General features: G+C 44.8%; 1 protein-coding gene across 3 annotated transcripts in view; it reads right to left on the reverse strand.

The window, feature by feature from the left end:
* The window catches only part of Tdg (Thymine DNA glycosylase), a 285,426-nt gene that overhangs the window by 109,499 nt on the left and 155,793 nt on the right, over nt 1-20,134 (reverse strand). For all 3 annotated transcript variants that reach the window (XM_072284404.1, XM_050174625.3, XM_050174627.3), the window contains 2 exons: nt 18,112-18,209; nt 13,981-14,143 (listed from right to left, as the gene is read on the reverse strand). In XM_072284404.1, coding sequence (XP_072140505.1) covers nt 13,981-14,143; nt 18,112-18,209 — 261 coding nt within the window. The remainder of the gene's footprint in view (nt 1-13,980; nt 14,144-18,111; nt 18,210-20,134) is intronic.

The following is a 20,134-nucleotide window of genomic DNA, read 5'->3' on the forward strand; positions in this document are numbered from 1 at the left end:
GCTACGTATGTTGGCCATCCGTCGAAAAGGATCTCGACAATCAAGTAAGACAGTGCATGTCATGCATGCAGCAGCTCAACATGCCGCAAAAGGCACTTGTGGTCGTGGCCTACGTAACCATGGCCACGTGTACATATTAACTTTGCAGGTCCATTCCGTAATCGTATGCTGCTAGTTGTAGAAGTGCATTCAAAATGGCCAGACGTGTACATCATGACATGTGCGTCCGCACAAGCAACCACAGCATGCAAAGTTTGCAATAGCAAAGTTACGCGATTTGTTCACTCGATACAGCACATCGGAGACAGCTGTTAGTGATCACGGCACACAGCTCACATCGTCAGAGCTCCAGGCGTTTATGAAAGAGCATGCCATTTGGCAAGTTTTTACTTCTGCTTATCACCCCAGCAGCAATGGACTGGCTGAAAGGTTCGTGAAGACGATAAAGAATGCCTTACGCAAAGGCCCTACAACAGAACATCTTGAAACATTGTCCAAATTCTTGATGGCATATCGGAACATGCCGCATGTGACGACTCTTGAGACACCGTCTTATCTTTTGTTTGGTCGCCAGATGCATACTCGTTTGGATGCACTGAAGCCCACTTTATCACATGCGGTCAGCACAAGTCAGTTCAAGCAAATGATGCGGCGAAGTACCGATCATACTGTGTTTCAAGCTAACAGACAAGTTTTGGTGTGCAATTTCAAGAGTGGACCAAGAGGGCTCAACGCAACTATCTTGCAGTGGAGGCGGCCAGTGTCATACAAGGCCAAGGTGCGGACACCCAACGGACCTTGTACGTGGAGGCGATACAAAGACCATTTGCTACGAGCCTCTGCTGCGACAGTGGTGTCCTCATTTGCGGTGAAAGAGGAGGCCGAAATCTCTTATCCAGTCCTTGCAGTTCCTCCGCCAGCATCAGCCTGTCTCTAAAACTAGACCTGCACCCGTAGTCAATGGAAACAGCCCTACAAGGTGGTACCCTCAACGAGCTGGGATTCCATCTGACTGATACCAGCTATCCTGACTCTTCAAATTGCGGTGGAGGTGGAGGAAGTTATACGAACCGTCGTAGTTTGTTACCGAAGTGATAAATGATGCGCCTAGTGACGTCAGCAGAGGCTCTATAGAAAGCGAGCATCTGCATAAGCACAGCCAGACGGCATTCTAGCTGCCGCCCAGTAAAGTACTACACAGCCTTTTTATCGCTTCTTGCTTTCGAGAACCCGCGAACACCACAGCAGCAACAGCGGCGGCTTACATTCTTTTCTTTTTCATGGCTTCACATTCCTTTCCCTTTCAGCACCGACACTCCGTAGCCAGATTTTGTTATGACTAGGGGTGTGCGAATACCGAATAGTACATTTAGAATAGAATACCAAATGGAATCAAGAAAAAGAAGCCAAACATCAGAAAATGTTTAACAAAATTTAATGCTCACTAATTTCAGACAAGAAAATGTGGTGCTGCACGTGCTCAGGAGTCTCCTAGGAATGCGTTGCAAGAATTTAGCAAGTTATCAGTAACTTAGGTACAGTGCTCAGCGATTGAAACGCAATACTCAGACAGCATGGCGGCCGGTACGTTTTGCACCACCAGTGACCGCTGAAGTGGCCGAATGGAGTTACGATGCATCAAATAGATTCTCGCTTTCATGTGACATAAAAATGTATGATTTCAGTGTCACCAGCGCCCAAAGGTGGCACAAGAAAGTACTGGCCGCCACATTGTCTGAGTATCGCATTTCATTCGCTGAGCACTGTACATATAAATCAAGATTTACAGTACTGTCTACTCTTATCAAAGGGAACCCCGAATTAGTATGCGAGCACTCATTACAGCTCAGTTCTAGTATATGAAGGTGTGAGAAAAAATTTTTTTGTTGATAGAATTTCTGTTGAATAGAGTCAAGTGCTTTGCTTCCTCTGAAACTAATGAATTAGTGACGTTCTGTAGTACAGAATAGTTTTGAGGTTCTCAATTTAATAATGGACCTGTGTTTTGTGGCAATAGTTTATTTATTGCATAGAAAGTTTTGCTTTCCAGCTTTTCTCTAAAACGCAGAAAGGCTATCACAACTTTACGGCAGGTGGGTTAGGTCAACCTACGCCACAGACGAAAGGGCCACGCATCATGTGACTCTAGTAGCTGGCACCAAAAGTAAAGAGCAGGCACTGTATGCATCATTTCACCGTCAGGTTTGGCTTGATTTGCCACCTGTCAAAGATTCTAAAACATGCAGGGCCACAGCAAGTTCACGCGACACTTCCCCCCCTCATTTCCCACTCATCAGCCGTCTGCGCCAATGCATGCAACCAGGTCATGACACCTTTGCGCCCACCCTGTAAATCCACAGCTAGTCACAGGCCTGCGTGGCACATGCAGCATACTCGCAGCGTAAGCTGAAGGAGCGGCACCACAGGAGCTCCATTTTCAGCACTACACATTACAGCGTCTTCACAGGGAAGTTTCTTCGCTTCGTTTTTACGAGAACGACTAGGCCTAATGGCTTAATCGAAAATTTCTGCCGGCCGATGTGGTAACGGGTTCAAGTTGACACGGAATGCTTGTCACTAGTATGTTTATACGGGTGGCTCATCATGTGAACAGTCCCAAGGCCACGCGGGCAGGTTAAACTGACAGCTGTAGACACGACATCAAGTTTCTCGTTGCGTGTCCCACACCATCTGTGTACCTGCAGGCGGCTAACCGGCCCGATCTTCAAGCTTCACAAAATACGCGCTGCTTTTGTTGCTATTCCCTCTTTCCTTGAGGTGCTATCATTTTGAACGGTCCTGTCGACCCGGACGAAACTTGTACTGACAGAGGTGGCCCTGGCCGAAGCGGTGCTGTTTTGTGAATTGCAGCATTCAGGCGCTTTGTGTGCAATCCCAGCATTGGGCCGACATCGGGTAGTCAGTGCATAAATCAGGAGAGCCCAAGGGGCCCAGACCCCCCTCCAAATTTTCAAGGAGGGTCTCGGCCTTTCCCTCGTCAGGTCAACTGCAGCACTGCAGTGCCTCTTCAAGAGGCATTGGAGGTGATTTTATTACCAGTCAAGCCTTGTGCAGAGCCATTCTAACTTTCCAATTTTTTTATTCATAATATAATCCCAACTAATTAGTTGATGTGGCATGAGCAAAAATAGGAAAGCAGGTACTGTCATACAGCTGCATGCATTTGCTTGAGTCGAGACGCTGCACACGACAGTCACCACACTTGGACTAAGATTCTTGACACAACATAAATGAGAAGAAAGGAAACCGAGGGCCCAATTTTTATTAGTCATATCATAAGAAGCTGACAAGCAAAGAACAGCATAGGGGAAATTACTTGCACTTATTAACTGAATTAAAGAAATGACAAATGAATGTAAATTAAAGCCTATGAAAAAATGTTTCAGTTTCACCCGAATGACAAAACATCGATTGCAATAGCAAATTAGTGGACAGCTATACGAAGGATAGCTATACGGTGCAGCGGTGGCGTAGAGGTAGAACACCCACCTCGCGTGCAAGGGGTCCGTGGTTCGCATCCCGGTGCTGCGCAATTTTCCACCGGATTCAAAAAAAAAAAAAAAAAAATCCGTGTGTTGATAAAATTGCATAAACAGGCCAGGAGTGTGGCCTGATCCCAGTGACAAGAACCGGTAACGCACTCCCTCACCAGAGCAGGATTGGCCACCCTGGTGCAGTACTTGGCCACTACCTCCTATATGAACACAAAAATCAAACCCCGGCCCTCAGTCCCCAGCAGCTGCGAAGCAACTGACCACAGCGGCGGTTGCTAAGAATCCCTGGCTTTGGACAGGCTGCCATTGGAATATGAACCTGGCAATGTTTAAAGCTAGAACGTTATCTAGTGAGGCGAGTCTAGCAGTGATATTGGAGGAATTAGAGGGCAGTAAATAGGATATAATACGGCTCAGTGAAGTTAGGAGGCCAAAAGAAGCATATACAGTGCTAAAAAGCGGGCATGTCCTGTGCTTCGGGGCTTAGCGGAGAGACGAGAACTAGGAGTCAGATTCCTGATTAATAAGAATATAGCTGGTAACACACAGGAATTCTATAGCATTAACAAGAGGGTGGCAGGTCTTGTTGTCACACTTAATAAGAGGTACAAAATGAAGGTTGTACAGGTCTACGGCCCTACATCCAGTCATGATGACCAGGAAGTCGAAAGCTTCTATGAAGACGTGGAATCGGCGATGGGTAGAGTGAAGACAAAATACACTATACTGATGGGTGACTTCAATGCCAAGGTAGGCAAGAAGCAGGCTGGCGACAAGGCAGTGGGGGAATATGGCATAGGCACTAGGAATAGCAGGGGAGAGTTATTAGTAGAGTTTGCGGAACTGAATAATATGCGGATAATGAATACCTTCTTCCGCAAGCGGGATAGCCGAAAGTGGACGTGGAGGAGCCCGAACGGCGAGACTAGAAATGAAATAGACCTCATACTCTGCTCTAACCCTGGCATCATACAAGATGTGGATGTGCTCAGCAAGATGCGCTGCAGTGACCATAGAATGGTAAGAACTCGAATTAGCCTAGACCTGAGGAGGGAACGGAAGAAACTGGCACAAAAGAAGCCGATCAATGAGTTAGCGGTAAGAGGGAAAATAGAGGAATTCCAGATCAAGCTACAGAACAAGTATTCGGCTTTAACTCAGGAAGAGGGCCTTAGTGTTGAAGCAATGAAAGACAATCTTGTGGGCATCATTAAGGAGTGTGCAATAGAAGTCGGTGGTAACTCCGTTAGACAGGATACCAATAAGCTATCGCAGGAGACGAAAGATCTGATCAAGAAACGCCAATGTATGAAAGCCTCTAGCCCTACAGCTAGAATAGAACTGGCAGTACTTTCGAAGTTAATCAACAAGCGTAAGACAGCTGACATAAGAAAGTATAATATGGATAGAATTGAACATGCTCTCAGGAACGGAGGAAGCCTAAAAGCAGTGAAGAAGAAACTAGGAATTGGCAAGAATCAGATGTATGCGTTAAGAGACAAAGCCGGCAATATCATTACTAATATGGGTGAGATAGTTCAAGTGGCTGAGGAGTTCTATAGAGATTTATACAGTACCAGTGGCACCCACGACGATAATGGAAGAGAGAATAGTCTAGAAAAATTCGAAATCCCACAGGTAACGCCGGAAGAAGTAAAGAAAGCCTTGGGAGCTATGCAAAGGGAGAAGGCAGCTGGGGACGATCAGGTAACAGCAGATTTGTTGAAGGATGGTGGGAAGACTGTTCTAGAGAAACTAGCCACCCTGTATACGCAATTCCTCATGACCTCAAGCATACCGGAATCTTGGAAGAACGCTAACATAATCCTAATCCATAAGAAAGGGGACGCCAAAGAGTTGAAAAATTATAGACCGATCAGCTTACTGTCAGTTGCCTACAAACTATTTACTAAGGTAATCGCAAATAGAATCAGGAACACCTTAGACTTTTGTCAAGCAAAGGACCAGGCAGGATTCTGTAAAGGCTACTCAACAATAGACCATATTCACACTATCAATCAGGTGATAGAGAAATGTGTGGAACATAACCAACCTTTATATATAGCTTTCATTGATTACGAGAAAGCGTTTGATTCTGTCGAAACCTCAGCAGTCATGGAGGCATTACGGAATCAGGGTGTAGACGAGCCGTATGTAAAAATACTGAAAGATATCTATGGCGGCTCCACAGCAACCGCAGTCCTCCATAAAGAAAGCAACAAAATCCCAATAAAGAAAGGCGTCAGGCAGGGAGATACGATCTCTTCAATGCTATTCACAGCGTGTTTACAGGAGGTATTCAGAGACCTGGATTGGGAAGAATTGGAGATAAAAGTTAATGGAGAATACCTTAGTAACTTGCGATTCGCTGATGATATTGCCTTGCTTAGTAACTCAGGGGACCAATTGCAATGCATGCTCACTGACCTGGTGAAGCAAAGCAGAAGAGTGGCTCTAAAAATTAATCTGCAGAAAACTAAAGTAATGTTCAACAGTGTCGGAAGAGAACAGCAATTTACAATAGGTAGCGAGGCACTGGAAGTGGTAAGGGAATACATTACTTAGGGCAGGTAGTGACGGCGGATCCGGATCATGAGATGGAAATAATCAGAAGAATAAGAATGGGCTGGAGTGCGTTTGGCAGGCATTCTCAGATCATGAACAGCAGGTTGCCATTATCCCTCAAGAGAAAAGTGTATAATAGCTGTGTCTTACCAGTACTCACCTACGGGGCAGAAACCTGGAGGCTCATGAAAAGGGTTCTACTTAAATTGAGGACGATGCAACGAGCTATGGAAAGAAGAATGATGGGTGTAACGTTAAGGGATAAGAAAAGAGCAGATTGGGTGAGGGAACAAATACGAGTTAATAACATCTTAGTTGAAATCAAGAAAAAGAAATGGGCATGGGCAGGACATGTAATGAGGAGGGAAGATAACCGATGGTCATTAAGGGTTACGGACTGGATTCCAAGGGAAGGAAAGCGTAGCAGGGGGCAGCAGAAAGTTAGGTGGGCGGATGAGATTAAGAAGTTTGCAGGGACAACATGGCCACAATTAGTACATGACCGGGGTTGTTGGAGAAGTATGGGAGAGGCCTTTGCCTTGCAGTGGGCGTAACCAGACTGATGATGATGATGATGATGATGATGATGATGATACGAAGTAAGGATAGTAGTTTTATCGGCCGTAAACACTTGTAAACCAAGGCATACTATACTTGCGGACAACTTTATGTGGCTATGAAGGGTAAGCTACTAGCGCATGGCTACTGCACGTGTTACCGCGCCAAGTAGTCCGGCGGTGTTTGACAGTGCTTTTGGTTGCTCGGCACAGACACTGAATCAACATAGCTTCCACGTGAAATGGTTTCAAGTTTCCCCAGATGTGTAAGGGAAAATCCACAAAGTAAGTAAACCTTTACACTCAGTGGTGTGTTTTGTCTTTTTACAGCGAAGCTGTTTATGGCTAGGTTCTGGCTGATCTCATCTCTGTGGACACAGACCAACAGTTTTTCTTACATGGACCAATACCGAAGATAGTGCAATACCAGGCTGATCCATGGCAGAGGTGAAGCATGTGTTAAGCACTCCCAGTACGTGGGTTGATCCCGAAGATAGAGCAATACTGGGCCAACCCATGGTGGAGATGAAGCAGGCATTAAGCACTCCCCATACGTGGGCCGATCCCAAAGATAGTGCAATACTGGGCCAATCCGCAGCGGAGGTGAAGCAGGCGTTAAGCACTCCCCATATGTGGGCCGATCCCGAAGATAAAGCAATGCCGGGCCGAACTACGGCGGAGGTGAAGCCCCAGGCGAAAATATTCAACTGGAATCCACCTGGCTCCAACTGACATTGACTGGGACGAACTGGTCCCAGTTACAGGCCAACCGGTCCCTGTTAGAAACGAACTGGGATGCAACTGGTTCCAGTTACAAGCCAACCGGACACCAACTGGCTCCAGTTGGGATCTAACTAGAACCATACCCAGTTGTACTGGAAGCAGATGGTCTCAGTTGGGCCCCAAATGGAACCTGAACCAGCTGTACAGGAAGCAAGTGGTTTCCATTTGGATTCCAACTGGAACTTTGACCAGTTGTGTAGTAGCAACTATAGTAGTTGTGATCCAAGTGATATCTTGACAAGTACTCATACAACTGTTCACATAAGAAAGATGAGCTAAGTGATATAATGCTGCAACGAATGCAACATTAGAGATGGGTTTTATCTGATAAAAGATTTATTTATATGGATAACTGAATGATGCATGATACCGTTGAGCATATGCGGAGCATGTTGCCTTGACACGTGAGCGTGCTATAGTTTCAGCGCACTAAATTTGTAATACTTGGCCCTAATCTTTTTCAGTTGTCCAATGAGGCATTGGTTCATCTCGTGACATTAAGCTGTGGTGTTATGGTAATGTTGCACCAACTCTGTTCCGCTGATGTCGTCGTCTAGCTAAGCGCTAGTGAGCTGAATGGTATTTGTTGGAAACAACTGGTGTTTGCAGCACAGCGATTACTTTGCTACGACAAAAAAGAAGATGCTCCACAATGCATAGTGCTTACTAGAGGGAACTACACATCCATGACCACATTTTAAAAAAAAATGCCATTTTTAAAAGGCCATTTTAAAAAAAAAAATGTTAGTTGCGTGTCTTGTCATGCTGGGCTAAAACCTCTCGGCTCAAACAACAATAATAATATAGCAACAAATTGAAATTATTTCGAATAGAAGTAAAATAATATTGTTACCTCACATAAACAGCCTAATTTTTCTTAATAGCAAGAAACTGCATCACAAAGACGAAACTGTGGAAATGTGACGGCGTAGTTTGGCAGACAAATTGACAGCAACCTAGTCGAGCGAGGCATGGAACGAGGCGTGCGCCATTGTAAAGATTTTTTCAAGAGGAACTTGTGGGGTCATCGCCTGCGTAACCTCATTTATGCAGTATTAGTGTTGGACATTTTCACCCTTGGAAGACAGCATGACTACAGGCCAACGGATGGCACCTGTTTTTAACACTGACTACGCGGCTTTGTGGATACATCACGTGTAGATTGACGTGCGCAGTTTTCCCTGGTCTTGATTCTGCCATTTGGAGGTAATTATATATTTATCTTATTTATGTTTCGAGTGCAAGTGGTTCTTTATCACAAAGGTGTAAATACTGCAGCACAGTGTCATTGACTCAAGTGTTGTACTACGTGACCTTTGTACACATAGAATGCTTGAGAGTTTGGTGCTTGTTTTTGAGCCCCATTATCTGCGAGTCTGACGCACCATTTTTTACATCACTCACAGAAGGTTCCAGCGTAATCGATGGTACCCCCATTACTTCCAGAAAGTACTACACAATTCGTGTTGTGCATACAATCTGATTACTCTAGGTTCGGCGAGAACATGTATACACAAGAAATAGAATGAACGATAACACTCCAGTAAGTTCCAATCATGCAGGCGCACCTTGCGCTGAGCGATAAATTTAAGTTGCTAGCAGATGAGTGCAGTCCCCGAGAAAAGGATAAATGAGTACATGTGTCAAAATGAACCAATGTCGTGCAAAACTTGTGCTTTGTGTAAGACTTGTATAAACTAGTGTGCATCTGTAGCTCTGTCTAACGTGTAACAGAAGCACATAGAGTGCGTATTCCCAAACTTGCTCCATATGTAGGCTATATTAGGGCAAGAAAATAAAAGAAAAAAAGCTCTGGCATAATAGAGCCATATGCAGGCATAAAGATAAGATGGTGATGTACAAGAGCTACAAAACATGCGATAGTTCGAACATTATACATCTGAATTCTTTTATAAGAAAAGGTCAGAGCACAAACGCTGCTGATAGTGTTAGTGATGCAGAATTCAGAAGAGTGAGCTTCAAATAAAACATGACTTGAATTAAAAAAATTGCAGTGCAAGATTTTCGCTTCAGTTGTAAATATGACAATTAATGAACACTTGCATGTACATGCAGCTCCACCCACTGTTACAGGCTCATTCGATCAAGGCGTGCTCATAATGAAACTTGTTTTTTCTTGCGTAGGCATTCAAATTTGCACAAAACATTGATCACATACAAGGGCACGTGAAAAAGGATCTCATGCTTCTGAATACTTGATCAGAAAAATGTTTCTTGAGAGGTTTTTGATATATAACACTGCTATCTCAGTGGTCAGTTGTGTCATGATCTACTTAAACTAAAAGCTGCAGTTACTGCTAAACAGGAGTTATTTGTCACTGCATACTCTTTATGTGGCCAATAGCTTCTGCTCAAGGACAGTTTTGGCGTTACATCAGGTCACGCTGTATTATGTGTATCAGAACTACTGATACACCAGTATGTGTATGACGTAGAAGTAAGATGCGTGATAGAATTGCTTGTATGAAGTAGTGATTGCTTTCTTATTGAATGCACATAAATATTTCTTTCAGGTGGTGATGTGCAAGAGCTACGAAACGTGTAAACGCGTGCCACGTCAAGGGAGCATTCAAAATGTTTCGTCATTAAACACAAGCTGCAATTGTTCCAATAAATGTCAATTTCAACACCAAGCTGCTTTGGCTACATAAGTTCAATGAACCGGCTGTTTCTTTGTGACATGCGATGGCAACCGCAAAGATGCATACAAGCTATGGCCAGCTTGAATCCCATTTGTATGTAAATGCTTACCTGTAGTTCCTGCTGGCCATAACTCACTATCCCTACTGCACAATCGATACCAGTTGCAATAGGCACTGTAATCTGTTCCGGTGGGGACCAACTGGGACCAGTTGCAATGGGGACCAACTGGGAATTGTACCATAAGCCAGTTGAACTCGAACCAAATGCATTCCCAGTGGCAAATTTTCACCACAGGCACGCGTTAAGCATTCACCATACGTGAAGATAGTGCAATGCTGGGCCAACCCGCAGTAGAGGTGAAGCAAGCGTTAAGCAGTCCCCGTATGTGGGCCGGTCCCGAAGATAGTGCAATACAAAGCCGATGCGTGGCAGAGGTGAAACAGGCATTAAGCACTACCCGCACGAGCGCCTATGCCGAAGACAGTGCATTGCCGGGCGGACTCGCAGCAGAGGGGCAGTTCATCATTAACGGGTCCACACTCACCGCTTCGCTGGTCATCCTTCTTCACAGAGTGGAAGGGCACTGAATTTTTTAACTGTTGCTAATAAGGCATTTCTGTTTCCTCTTCTCCAGACTCTGTATCATTACGGATGGCTTTCAAGATACAGCAGCCAGGCTGGGCGCATGCGGCTGCCCGTGCCGCCAGGAGTAGAATGCGGCCCGGAAACCTTGCGTGCAATGGAAGGTGTCGCGCAACGGAAGGCGGCGCGCAATGGAAGGTGGCATGCTTTGTCCCTGCCTTTCGCTGTTGCATGCGCGCGACTGAGCCATGATCACTGGTTCACCATCGCATGCTTTCACTCACACATACAGCGTACTGCATGCGGTGACTATTTTATAGCCAGTGGACTATACACGGAACCTCACAGCGATGACCACGGCAGAAATGCACCTGGAATGTCCGTATAATTCCTACAAAAATAAAACAACTGGTCACAGGTGGGGCAAGAGCCCACGTCTTCACATTATGCGTGCAATGCTCTTACCAATTGAGCTACCACGGCGTCGTTTTCCCATCCACTTTCTGAGGCATTTATGTTTATCTGGTAGAACTAAACCTGAGAGTGTTAGCCAGTGCCACAACTCACGGGCTTGACGGCGGACGTGGAACATCCTTTCTGCCACAGGCGTGTCGTGAGTCACCAATCTCAGGGGCGTGTGGATGTTACGAGAGATGGGGTTGGGAGGCGCAGAGCAGCACCGCAAACAGATTTTAATTACACTCTACCCTAAACTCAAAGTAAAACTCACTCAAACTAAAACACAATGAATAAATACTAACACTTATGCAACCTACTTAATGATCACTAAACATTTCCTTATTACCAGCTACATTATTCCTTGGCGTTTACTACGCAAAAATCAGGCTACCCTAGCCTATGGCTGCAATGCTACTAGAAAGGACCGTTTTTACTGGCTTTTGTCCTCGCGCATATCTTCCAAGTCCAAAGCGTGTCGGTTCTTCATCAAAGTCGGTGTTCTCACCAACTCCGTAAACGCTGCTGTTAAACGCGGCCAGTTAATTCGTCCGTCTCTGATGTCGGTGACGTGGCACCCTAACCTCACCGGTTAGGCCTAACTCCGGGTTTTTCCGCTGCTTCTTCGAGTGCCGACGAGATGCCCCGAGACTATCGTATGTGCTGGTCTGTCTCTGATGGGGGATCCTTCCTCGAGTGCCCGGCACTGCCGTGAGAGGCTGCAGCAGGTTCAAAGAGCCTCGCTCGAACGTCACCTAGGTCGATGGCCACCCCCTGGACCACCAGCGTCAAGGACTTGACCGAACCTCCATGGCTGCCATCGCCAGTACAATGCTGACACTACAACCTTCTTGGCCCAGAGCCACATCAATAATCCCAGCTAGGCGCCGCTTCTCCCTCGATCACAGCTTGGGTCACGCGCCTCGAGGGCTCGTGCCATTCAGACCGATACATGCACGTCGTCCTCTTCGTCCTTTCTGCGTTGCCTGCCTCTTACATATGACAGGGCGTCACATACATGTGTACGTGAACTTGCCCCACCCTGAAATATTTTTTTTTTTGTTCTATGGTAAATCAAATTACTTACTACAATGTACCCATGGCACATTATTGGTTTTAACAATAAAATCTGGATATTGGGTGTCTGCGCCGAAAAGAAATGAGATATCCAGGAAAAAGAAGAAAGAAACGAGCTGCTATTGCCACACCTACCTTTGGGCTGTGCACCCTGCATGGCCACACCGTCGCCCCTCTTCGTTCTCCTTTCCATTCTTTTGACGTAGGAACGAGGATGGAAGGAAGAGGGTTGCGCAAGGCCTGCGATGCAATGTGACGAAGGCATGCCGTGCAGGATGCGCGGAACAAGAAGAGAGTGATGAAGCAGCTCACTCTTTCTTATTTTTTTTTAAGGCAATGCTACAGAGGCATGCCGTGCAGGGGCTGCGCACGGCACGAAAGCCAGTATGACAAAGGGGCTTGCATTTTTTAGTATTTCTTTTATTTTTCTCTCATTTTTGGGCACATACCCAGTAGCCAGATTCAATTGTTGTAATTGATGAAGCGATGTGGGATTATTGTAGTAAGCAGTTTGTTTTACCATAGAACACTACAAAAGTTGGCCATGTATCGGTTGTTCATTGTTATATCTGATATAGTGTTAAAACAGGTACTGTTATAAGTGGTTATAAGTGGGTTCAACTGTACTTCCTTTTGTCAAAGTAAATTCTATTGATGTCAGTCCCCCGTTTTGTTCATGCTGCCCAGTTACAACAATTATCAGCTATAACAATGGAATTTTTTTGCCTTTTGAATATTGTTATAAGTGGGTTTAACTGCGCAGCAAACTTGATAGTCACAATATTCTAAACCGTTTGCTCATGGTCATCAGCAATAGCATGTGACGGTAACTTCACTGAAGAGATATAGCTAAATAGAATCTGTTGCTGGGCTAGTTGATTCCTACTTGCCAGTTTAACTAACACACATCTTAGACAGGACAAAAAGAGAGTGAGCGCCTGTCCCGTGACTGCTTTCTTTTGCCCATCTAATGTGCAAACCTGCAAGTACTATACTTCACCTTCCCGACTACTACATGCAGAGCACAAGGGCCAGCTCATCAGCGGCGTAACCAGGGGTGGCACACCGGGAACGTGCCCTCCCCTGCCCAAACTCCCCCTTCCATCCATGGTCAAGTGCACTTATTCCCGATCAAGGTTTGCATTGCCACCTAATTTTTTTCCTCTCCTTAACCCTTTACTCCAGTTGTGCAGTAGCAGGCAGGAAACAAGCTTCTAAAGCCAACCTATTCCATCAATAAACTTTTCTCTCTTCCATATCGAATAAATGTGGCCAAGGTCCATTTCATTTGACAATTAAATACAGCCTAAATATATCCTTTACCATCAGTAGTAACTATACAATTGACTGGCTGTAATTGGCACATGTTAAATCAGGTAAGCTGGTACCACACTTCACTTTACCACACTTCAAGGCAAGACTTTTTGTGAGCATTCAATTTTCTCTTGCACTCAAGCTGATAATTCCCTTCAGCACCCCTTCAATTTTCAGTCTCAGCACTACTTTATCATAAGCACAAGTAAAAATTCATTGCGACTGCTTTCTTCATTAATGCATCCTGACTATACTACTTACTTTAGTGTATAGTATTCCTCTGTGATGAAGCTTGACATAAGCATTTTAACTGACCAAAGCAGCAACAGGTATTTCTTTCACAGTGTCACATTCGCTTCATACTAAGACATTAAATTATTAAAATGAACTGGACATGTTTTCTTTGAGCAGTCTTAAGACTTTGAGCAGAAACCTGTGCCAGCTACACAGTAGAGGGAAAGACATACGATGACAATGTCCAGGTTGGGCACCAAATGGTCGGGCAAGGTCCGCTTGGCAACTTCTTCCTCGGGCATGCCCTCGAAGCGGTCAATGCGCTTTCTCTGCTTGAACGAATCTGTTATCTTTTCCTGCTTCAGAGGGCGGCGGGAATCATCCATGCTGTCAAGCCTGCAGAGGAGGTTGGCAATGGAATCAGGTACACAGCTTCACGCATGATGCTAAGACTTGTCAAAGCTCACATGAGGAAACAAGAGTGCTCAATGCCACTTGATACACTGGCATAAGTCTGAGACCAGCTCCCATGTGCTCCACCAGATTGTGACATTCTACCTGGTACAGAAGAAACTTTCACTATATGTCAGCTTCTGTGAATGTTTATGAGGGTGCCAAGCAAACTGCATCTGATTAAGCAGGTGCATTACATTTGCTGCTGTATGGGTGGCAAGAGCTCAGTCAAGCTGCAAGAAACCAGCTTTTTCTCTTGCCACTTATCTTCATTGTATCGTGTACATGAAAGATGAATATAAACTGATTGATTGATTGATTGATTGATTGATTGATTGATTGATTGATTGATTGATTGATTGATTGATTGATTGATTGATTAGTCAGTGCACTTCTCAGGCAAGTCAACAAAGACGGAACATGACATCTTGGTTTCAGCTTCTAATAAACTGAGTAAATTCTTGTTCACAATGGCATTCTTGTTCACTTTGATGCACAGAGGTGAGCGCCATCTGTTGCAAGGAACCCAGCAGTGCATGCAAGCAAGGCCACAGAAGCACCCAGAAAGTTCAGGAGAAGAGGCAAAGAAAGCTTTGTTTTATTATGCAAATGCAATGCAAAATGTATGCGTATTGACACTATGTGGCACACATATCGCAGTGCATGTCTCAGGGTGTCTACCAAATTCACATTTTCGAATTCCCCGAGTTTTCCAGGTTTTCCCTGAGCGACACGGAACTTTATCTTAAGTCAAGACAGGCTGACACCACTTTGCTCAATGCTGGCACTCTCAAGTAAGCATTTTAAGAAAACAAAAAAAAACCTAATATAGTTTGAATAGTAGGGAGTAGTGTTTATTTTATTCAAAATAAAAAATAGAAGGGAGGGGTTAGTAAAATGCACAGCAAATATCTTCAAAAAAGAAAAATGGTAAAGGCCATTGCAAATCGAGTTGAACATATTCAAATACGAAAAAAAAGAGATGCATACTTTCGAAAATTAGCTATTTCTATCAAGTGGTAGCAAGATCATTGGTATTAGGCCTGAACTTTGTCACAAGTGAGATTTTTCTCAGCAGCTGGAAAGTCAATCTCAACTGTCCTCACATACACTCAACCCATGCACAATGCCTCTGTTTTGTGTTTCACTGTTTTCAATAGTTTATTTTGGTTTGGATGATGGTCACCTTCATCTTTCCGTCAGCCAACACTTTGCTTCTTGAGCTCAAGCTCCTTCAAAGTAGAGGAGGCACAGTTCCTTTCCCGATCATTCCTGAATTTGACGGTCATTTCTGTTCTTGTCCTCATGGCGCCGCGTGTTCGCCCCACGGATGATTTGAAGCACCCTCTTGGTCAGTTGTACAGTCAACATCAAATTTTTCGGACTCCCCAAGGGCCACGAAAACATCCGAAAAAATGGATGCATGTCTTTTACTGCACCTAAGGGCTCAAGTTGTCACAGGCACGTCCGAAAAAGCTCTGTACACCTATTATTCATATCGGTGCTCCTACTGTGACAGAAGAGGATGGGTGCACACATGTGTATTTATGGAATACGTACTGTGTCCCGTGACAATTGCCCCTTTCCACGCTTGTTAAGCTTCACCGCAATAGTTCACGTATGCTTCACCGCGTAACATCCCGCTGCTGAGGCAAAGCTGTCATTCGGGAACTGCATTATGCAACGCGCCATGCTTTCTAAGCATCGAAGCCAATCGTGAGGATTACAAAGGCGGAGCCGGTGCCATTACTGACAGCGGTGAATTCTTTCAATGAAAAACACGGCACCGAATGGCAAGAACCTTAATAGCAAACATTGAAGCAGCTAATCCTCACGTTGCTGCGGTGGTGGCTACGGCTGCCAGCAAAGCTGAGTGCGAGAGCGCTGGTTTGAGGCAGCAAGATAACAAAAACGGCAGTGTTGGCTTTGATTAATACTGTTTTGGACCTGCGGTCACAGCAAAGAGCCCAGAAAATTGGACAGTGAAGTGTTCTTGCGTCTCAAATTACAGACGTTCTTATACATTGACTCTATGGGGGTACATGGTGGTGCCGCAAAGCCGTCCGCATTATCAAGCATTTCCCTAAAACGGGGCGTCCAGAAAATCGGCCGTTGACTGTACACTGACAACTCCTCCAGCCGACAACACAGCGCCAAAGACAATTTGTTATGCTTCCTTTTACTCGAGCCAGCACTAGGGCGACTTTCATTCCCTTTCAGTAAAATGGCAGCTAACTTTCCCTGATTGAAGCACAAATTCCCTGAGTTTGCCCTGAATTTTTCCAGACTATTCAATATCCCTGAGCATTCCCGGTTTCGCTGGTTGGTAGGCACCCTGGTGTCTCCTTGCGTGCTAGGACACATTTATAGGGCATTTTTCCGCTGCATGCTAGCAGGTGCTGGCGTGGCTCAGTGGTAGAGTAGGTGACTCCCACGCAGCTGTTCGAAGTTCGATCCCGGCGGGAACTGGGTAAATTTTTTTTTTCTAATTCCCGGCGGTAGCTGCTACAGACGACGGTCGCAGCAGGTACCAGTGCCAACCTAAACGATTACTGGAATGAGCCCATAACAGCTTATGTTGTAAAATGTGTATGGAGGGTCCTCCTCACTATTTCGTGAGCACTGCGTCACAGATGGCAACACCAAAGGAGCCACAACGTGGAAACAACACGACGACTGCACATTGGCAACAAACAACCTTGTACTGCACAGCCAGTCACATCAAGTCCACGCTCACTAATCCTGTTTTATATCAGCAATGATCACGATACGTCCATGCTCTTGCTTACCACCATTATGGCGCACTCTCGTCCCAATTGCCTTTGGTTCAAACTGTCATAATGCCAAAGCAGCTAGCAGTGCCTTTACGACTGGTTACATGAATGTCTTTGCAAGTAAGTTCATAGGGGGACACCGTGGCGAGACCAGATCTGCACATCCTCACTGTGCCTTTCTAGTTGTTGTGCCATCATTGCTGTCCAATCTTCCTCATAATGCACTTACAGTGTCTTTGATCACCAATATCAAAGAAACTGGCTTCCCAATACCCCAATGTGCTGTCTCACAGGCGCTTGCAACTCGACACCAGCAGCGTTTTGCCCGCTGCAGACAATGAGTCTGTGGTTGGCCGTTGTTTCACTGGCACCAATTCCTCCAAACTTATTGCAGGCACCTTGCCAGATGCTACCACAACATGTCTCAGAAGCATCCAAGCATGCCACTGAGCTTTTCTTCCCAATTCTGATGAACACTCTGACAAGAGTGTCACAGTTACATGCACCAAGCAAGCCCAGTCCCTTTATTGTGAGCTTATCCTCGACCGCAATGAACAGCGATGCTCTTTTCTATGAGTTCCACAAAAAGGCCTGTGTTGACACATAGCCCACATCAAGCTCACAGGAGCTACCTACAGCACAACCATCATATTGCAATCCCATCACAACCAAGACCTCGTTTGCAGCTGCTCACCCAAGCCAGACGAATTGTTTGCAACCCTAAGCCATACTCTTTCTGACATGGACCCTCTAGCCCCACTGGCATCAGCCTGCACTGAAGTTGTATAACTACACATAATTTCGTCTCATATATGCATTTACGTTTACATCCCATTCCTTCACATGCTCCTACTATCTGTAACCTTTTCATTACAAAACAAATTCCTTGCCTTCCAAACCAATTAATAAACACACTAATCTTCCTAACACTCTCTTTACTGCATGAATGTGTAGCGCCACCGCTCCAACTGCAATGATGAGAAAGTAGGCTGGGCACACAGTGGAGCGCCTCAGTGGGTCCAGCACATGACTGGATGGTGGCAATCTGAGCTGTGTCCGCCACAGCATGGCTGGCTCCCGCAATAAACATGGCGGCTCTTCACCGCTCAGCCACCAAATGATAGTGCGTAAGCGTACCCTTCAGCGATAGGATATTTCCGTGGCCGACCACGTTTCCGGATCACAGGAACTGGCTGCCCCGGCTCAAGACCCAAGGCCTGCTCCTGGTCTTCCACCTGTTATTTAAAACAAGCAGCCTTTATGTTTGTAGCCACTGAAAATCCAGCTGTTTATCTTGCCCACATTTAAGGCACAAAGATATAATAAATGACAAGTGCCACAACAAAGAACTTTAGACAATACAACCGAAAGTACTAAGCAGCATGTCAAGCGCACAAATGCCTTTGAAGATCTAATCATTTCAAATAACCAGTGCTGCTGCCCCTGCTAGAGTGGCTGGCTATAGAGTGGTAGTTTACGATTATGGTATCTGTCGTCAGTTTTAACATGCAGAAACTCTGACTGCACACAATCAGACACTATTTATAAACTGATCCTCCAAAGAATCTACATGCCATGCTGTGCAGCGTTCCAAAACACACATCCACAGCAAACACATGCATAAGTGAGTTGAAAAATAATGCCTTGAAACATAACATAAGAATATGGAGCTTGATGATGCACTAAATCTTAGCATGTGTGAACAGAAAGACATGTTTGCTATTAAAAAGGATCTAAATAATCCACATTGTAACAGAGAATGCAACCACCAACAACTAGGCTCCAACAGTCCATTCTGTGAGCCACCTATTTGGATTAAGAATGACAAGACATCAAACTATGTTGTTCTAAAATAATTTGTGTGGTAATAGCTTTTTAATGCGCATTAGGTTTTTTATAATTGTGCACAGGCATCAAATCAAATTTTTAAATGCTATTTGTCTCAATACAAGAAAAATTTAGAATCTTGTGTTGTGCGATTTCTGGAAACTTTCCAAAATAGCCCCAAATGTAGGCTGTTGAATCCTATTTGCCAACCTGTCACTCATGCTTTACAAATGCAGCTGCTCATGACAAAGTTCATTTACCCCTGTCCACAGTCTCCCGTGGTCTGAATCCACACTGGACACTTGGCCATCTGAGGCCTTCCCCGGCCAATTTGACATCAGACAAAAAAAAACAGGGTAAGAACTACGGGAGATCACACATCAGCAGTGAGTCATGCAAACAAAGCAGTATACAAGCCTACAATTTCACAAATTAATACATCAGAAGAAAATCATTTAGAAAAATTAAGACAAGAGTATGTGCCGTGTGCCAAGGAAAAAAGTTCCATGCAGGCTTAACTGTAGAATACATGAAAAACAACAAATCACAAGAAACTGCAATAAGGTTAGAGACTGGGCTAGTTGTTAACATGAGAAACTGACAGCACAACAAAAGTAAAGAGATTGCACAGGAGAGGAGAATCGAGATGGTGCCATATTTTGTACGTTGATTCTATGTGCATGAAAGCAGTTCACTAACTGGAGTAAAGTGTTTCTAACTAGTATTTGAAGGCCACATAATTATTCTACAGTGGACCAACCACAACTATATACTACAACTATAGAAGTTTCAAGCAACTTTTGCTGCTGTCTTGCGAATCAGTAATATTTGTGAAAATCTGTCACTATAACAATGTTAGAGATTTGAAAAGAAGTAATCATGAATATTTGCTAACATGCCATGGAGGGCAGCAACATGGTCCAAATGAGCTAGAGGCTGCACAAAGCTCGTCCTGATACCTCTTTCTGCACAATAAACAGGAATTAGGCACATTTCGTTCAGTTTCCTTTTTTTTTCTGCCTTAAAGAATGAAAAATTCCCTCCGTGCTGCACAACTCAAGCAAACACAATAAAAAGAACATCCTGAGACTGTCACTTCACCCCGGTACTTCGAAACGAGTGCGCTTATGTATCAGCTTTATCTCCAAGATGGCCAGCTACTTACTCGACTGGCAATGAATCAACAACTTCGCTAGGCATCAAGCCAGACGACTCCTTGGCATTCTGGATGAGATTTCTGGTTGAGATAGCAGCTCCCGCGAAGCTTCCATTGAATATTTCCTTTTCTTGAGTGCTTTCTTTTTCTATGCGCCACTGCAGTCATGGGCTTGGG

Source organism: Dermacentor andersoni, chromosome 9, assembly GCF_023375885.2.
Source record: "Dermacentor andersoni chromosome 9, qqDerAnde1_hic_scaffold, whole genome shotgun sequence".
In the NCBI taxonomy this organism is placed as follows: domain Eukaryota; kingdom Metazoa; phylum Arthropoda; class Arachnida; order Ixodida; family Ixodidae; genus Dermacentor; species Dermacentor andersoni.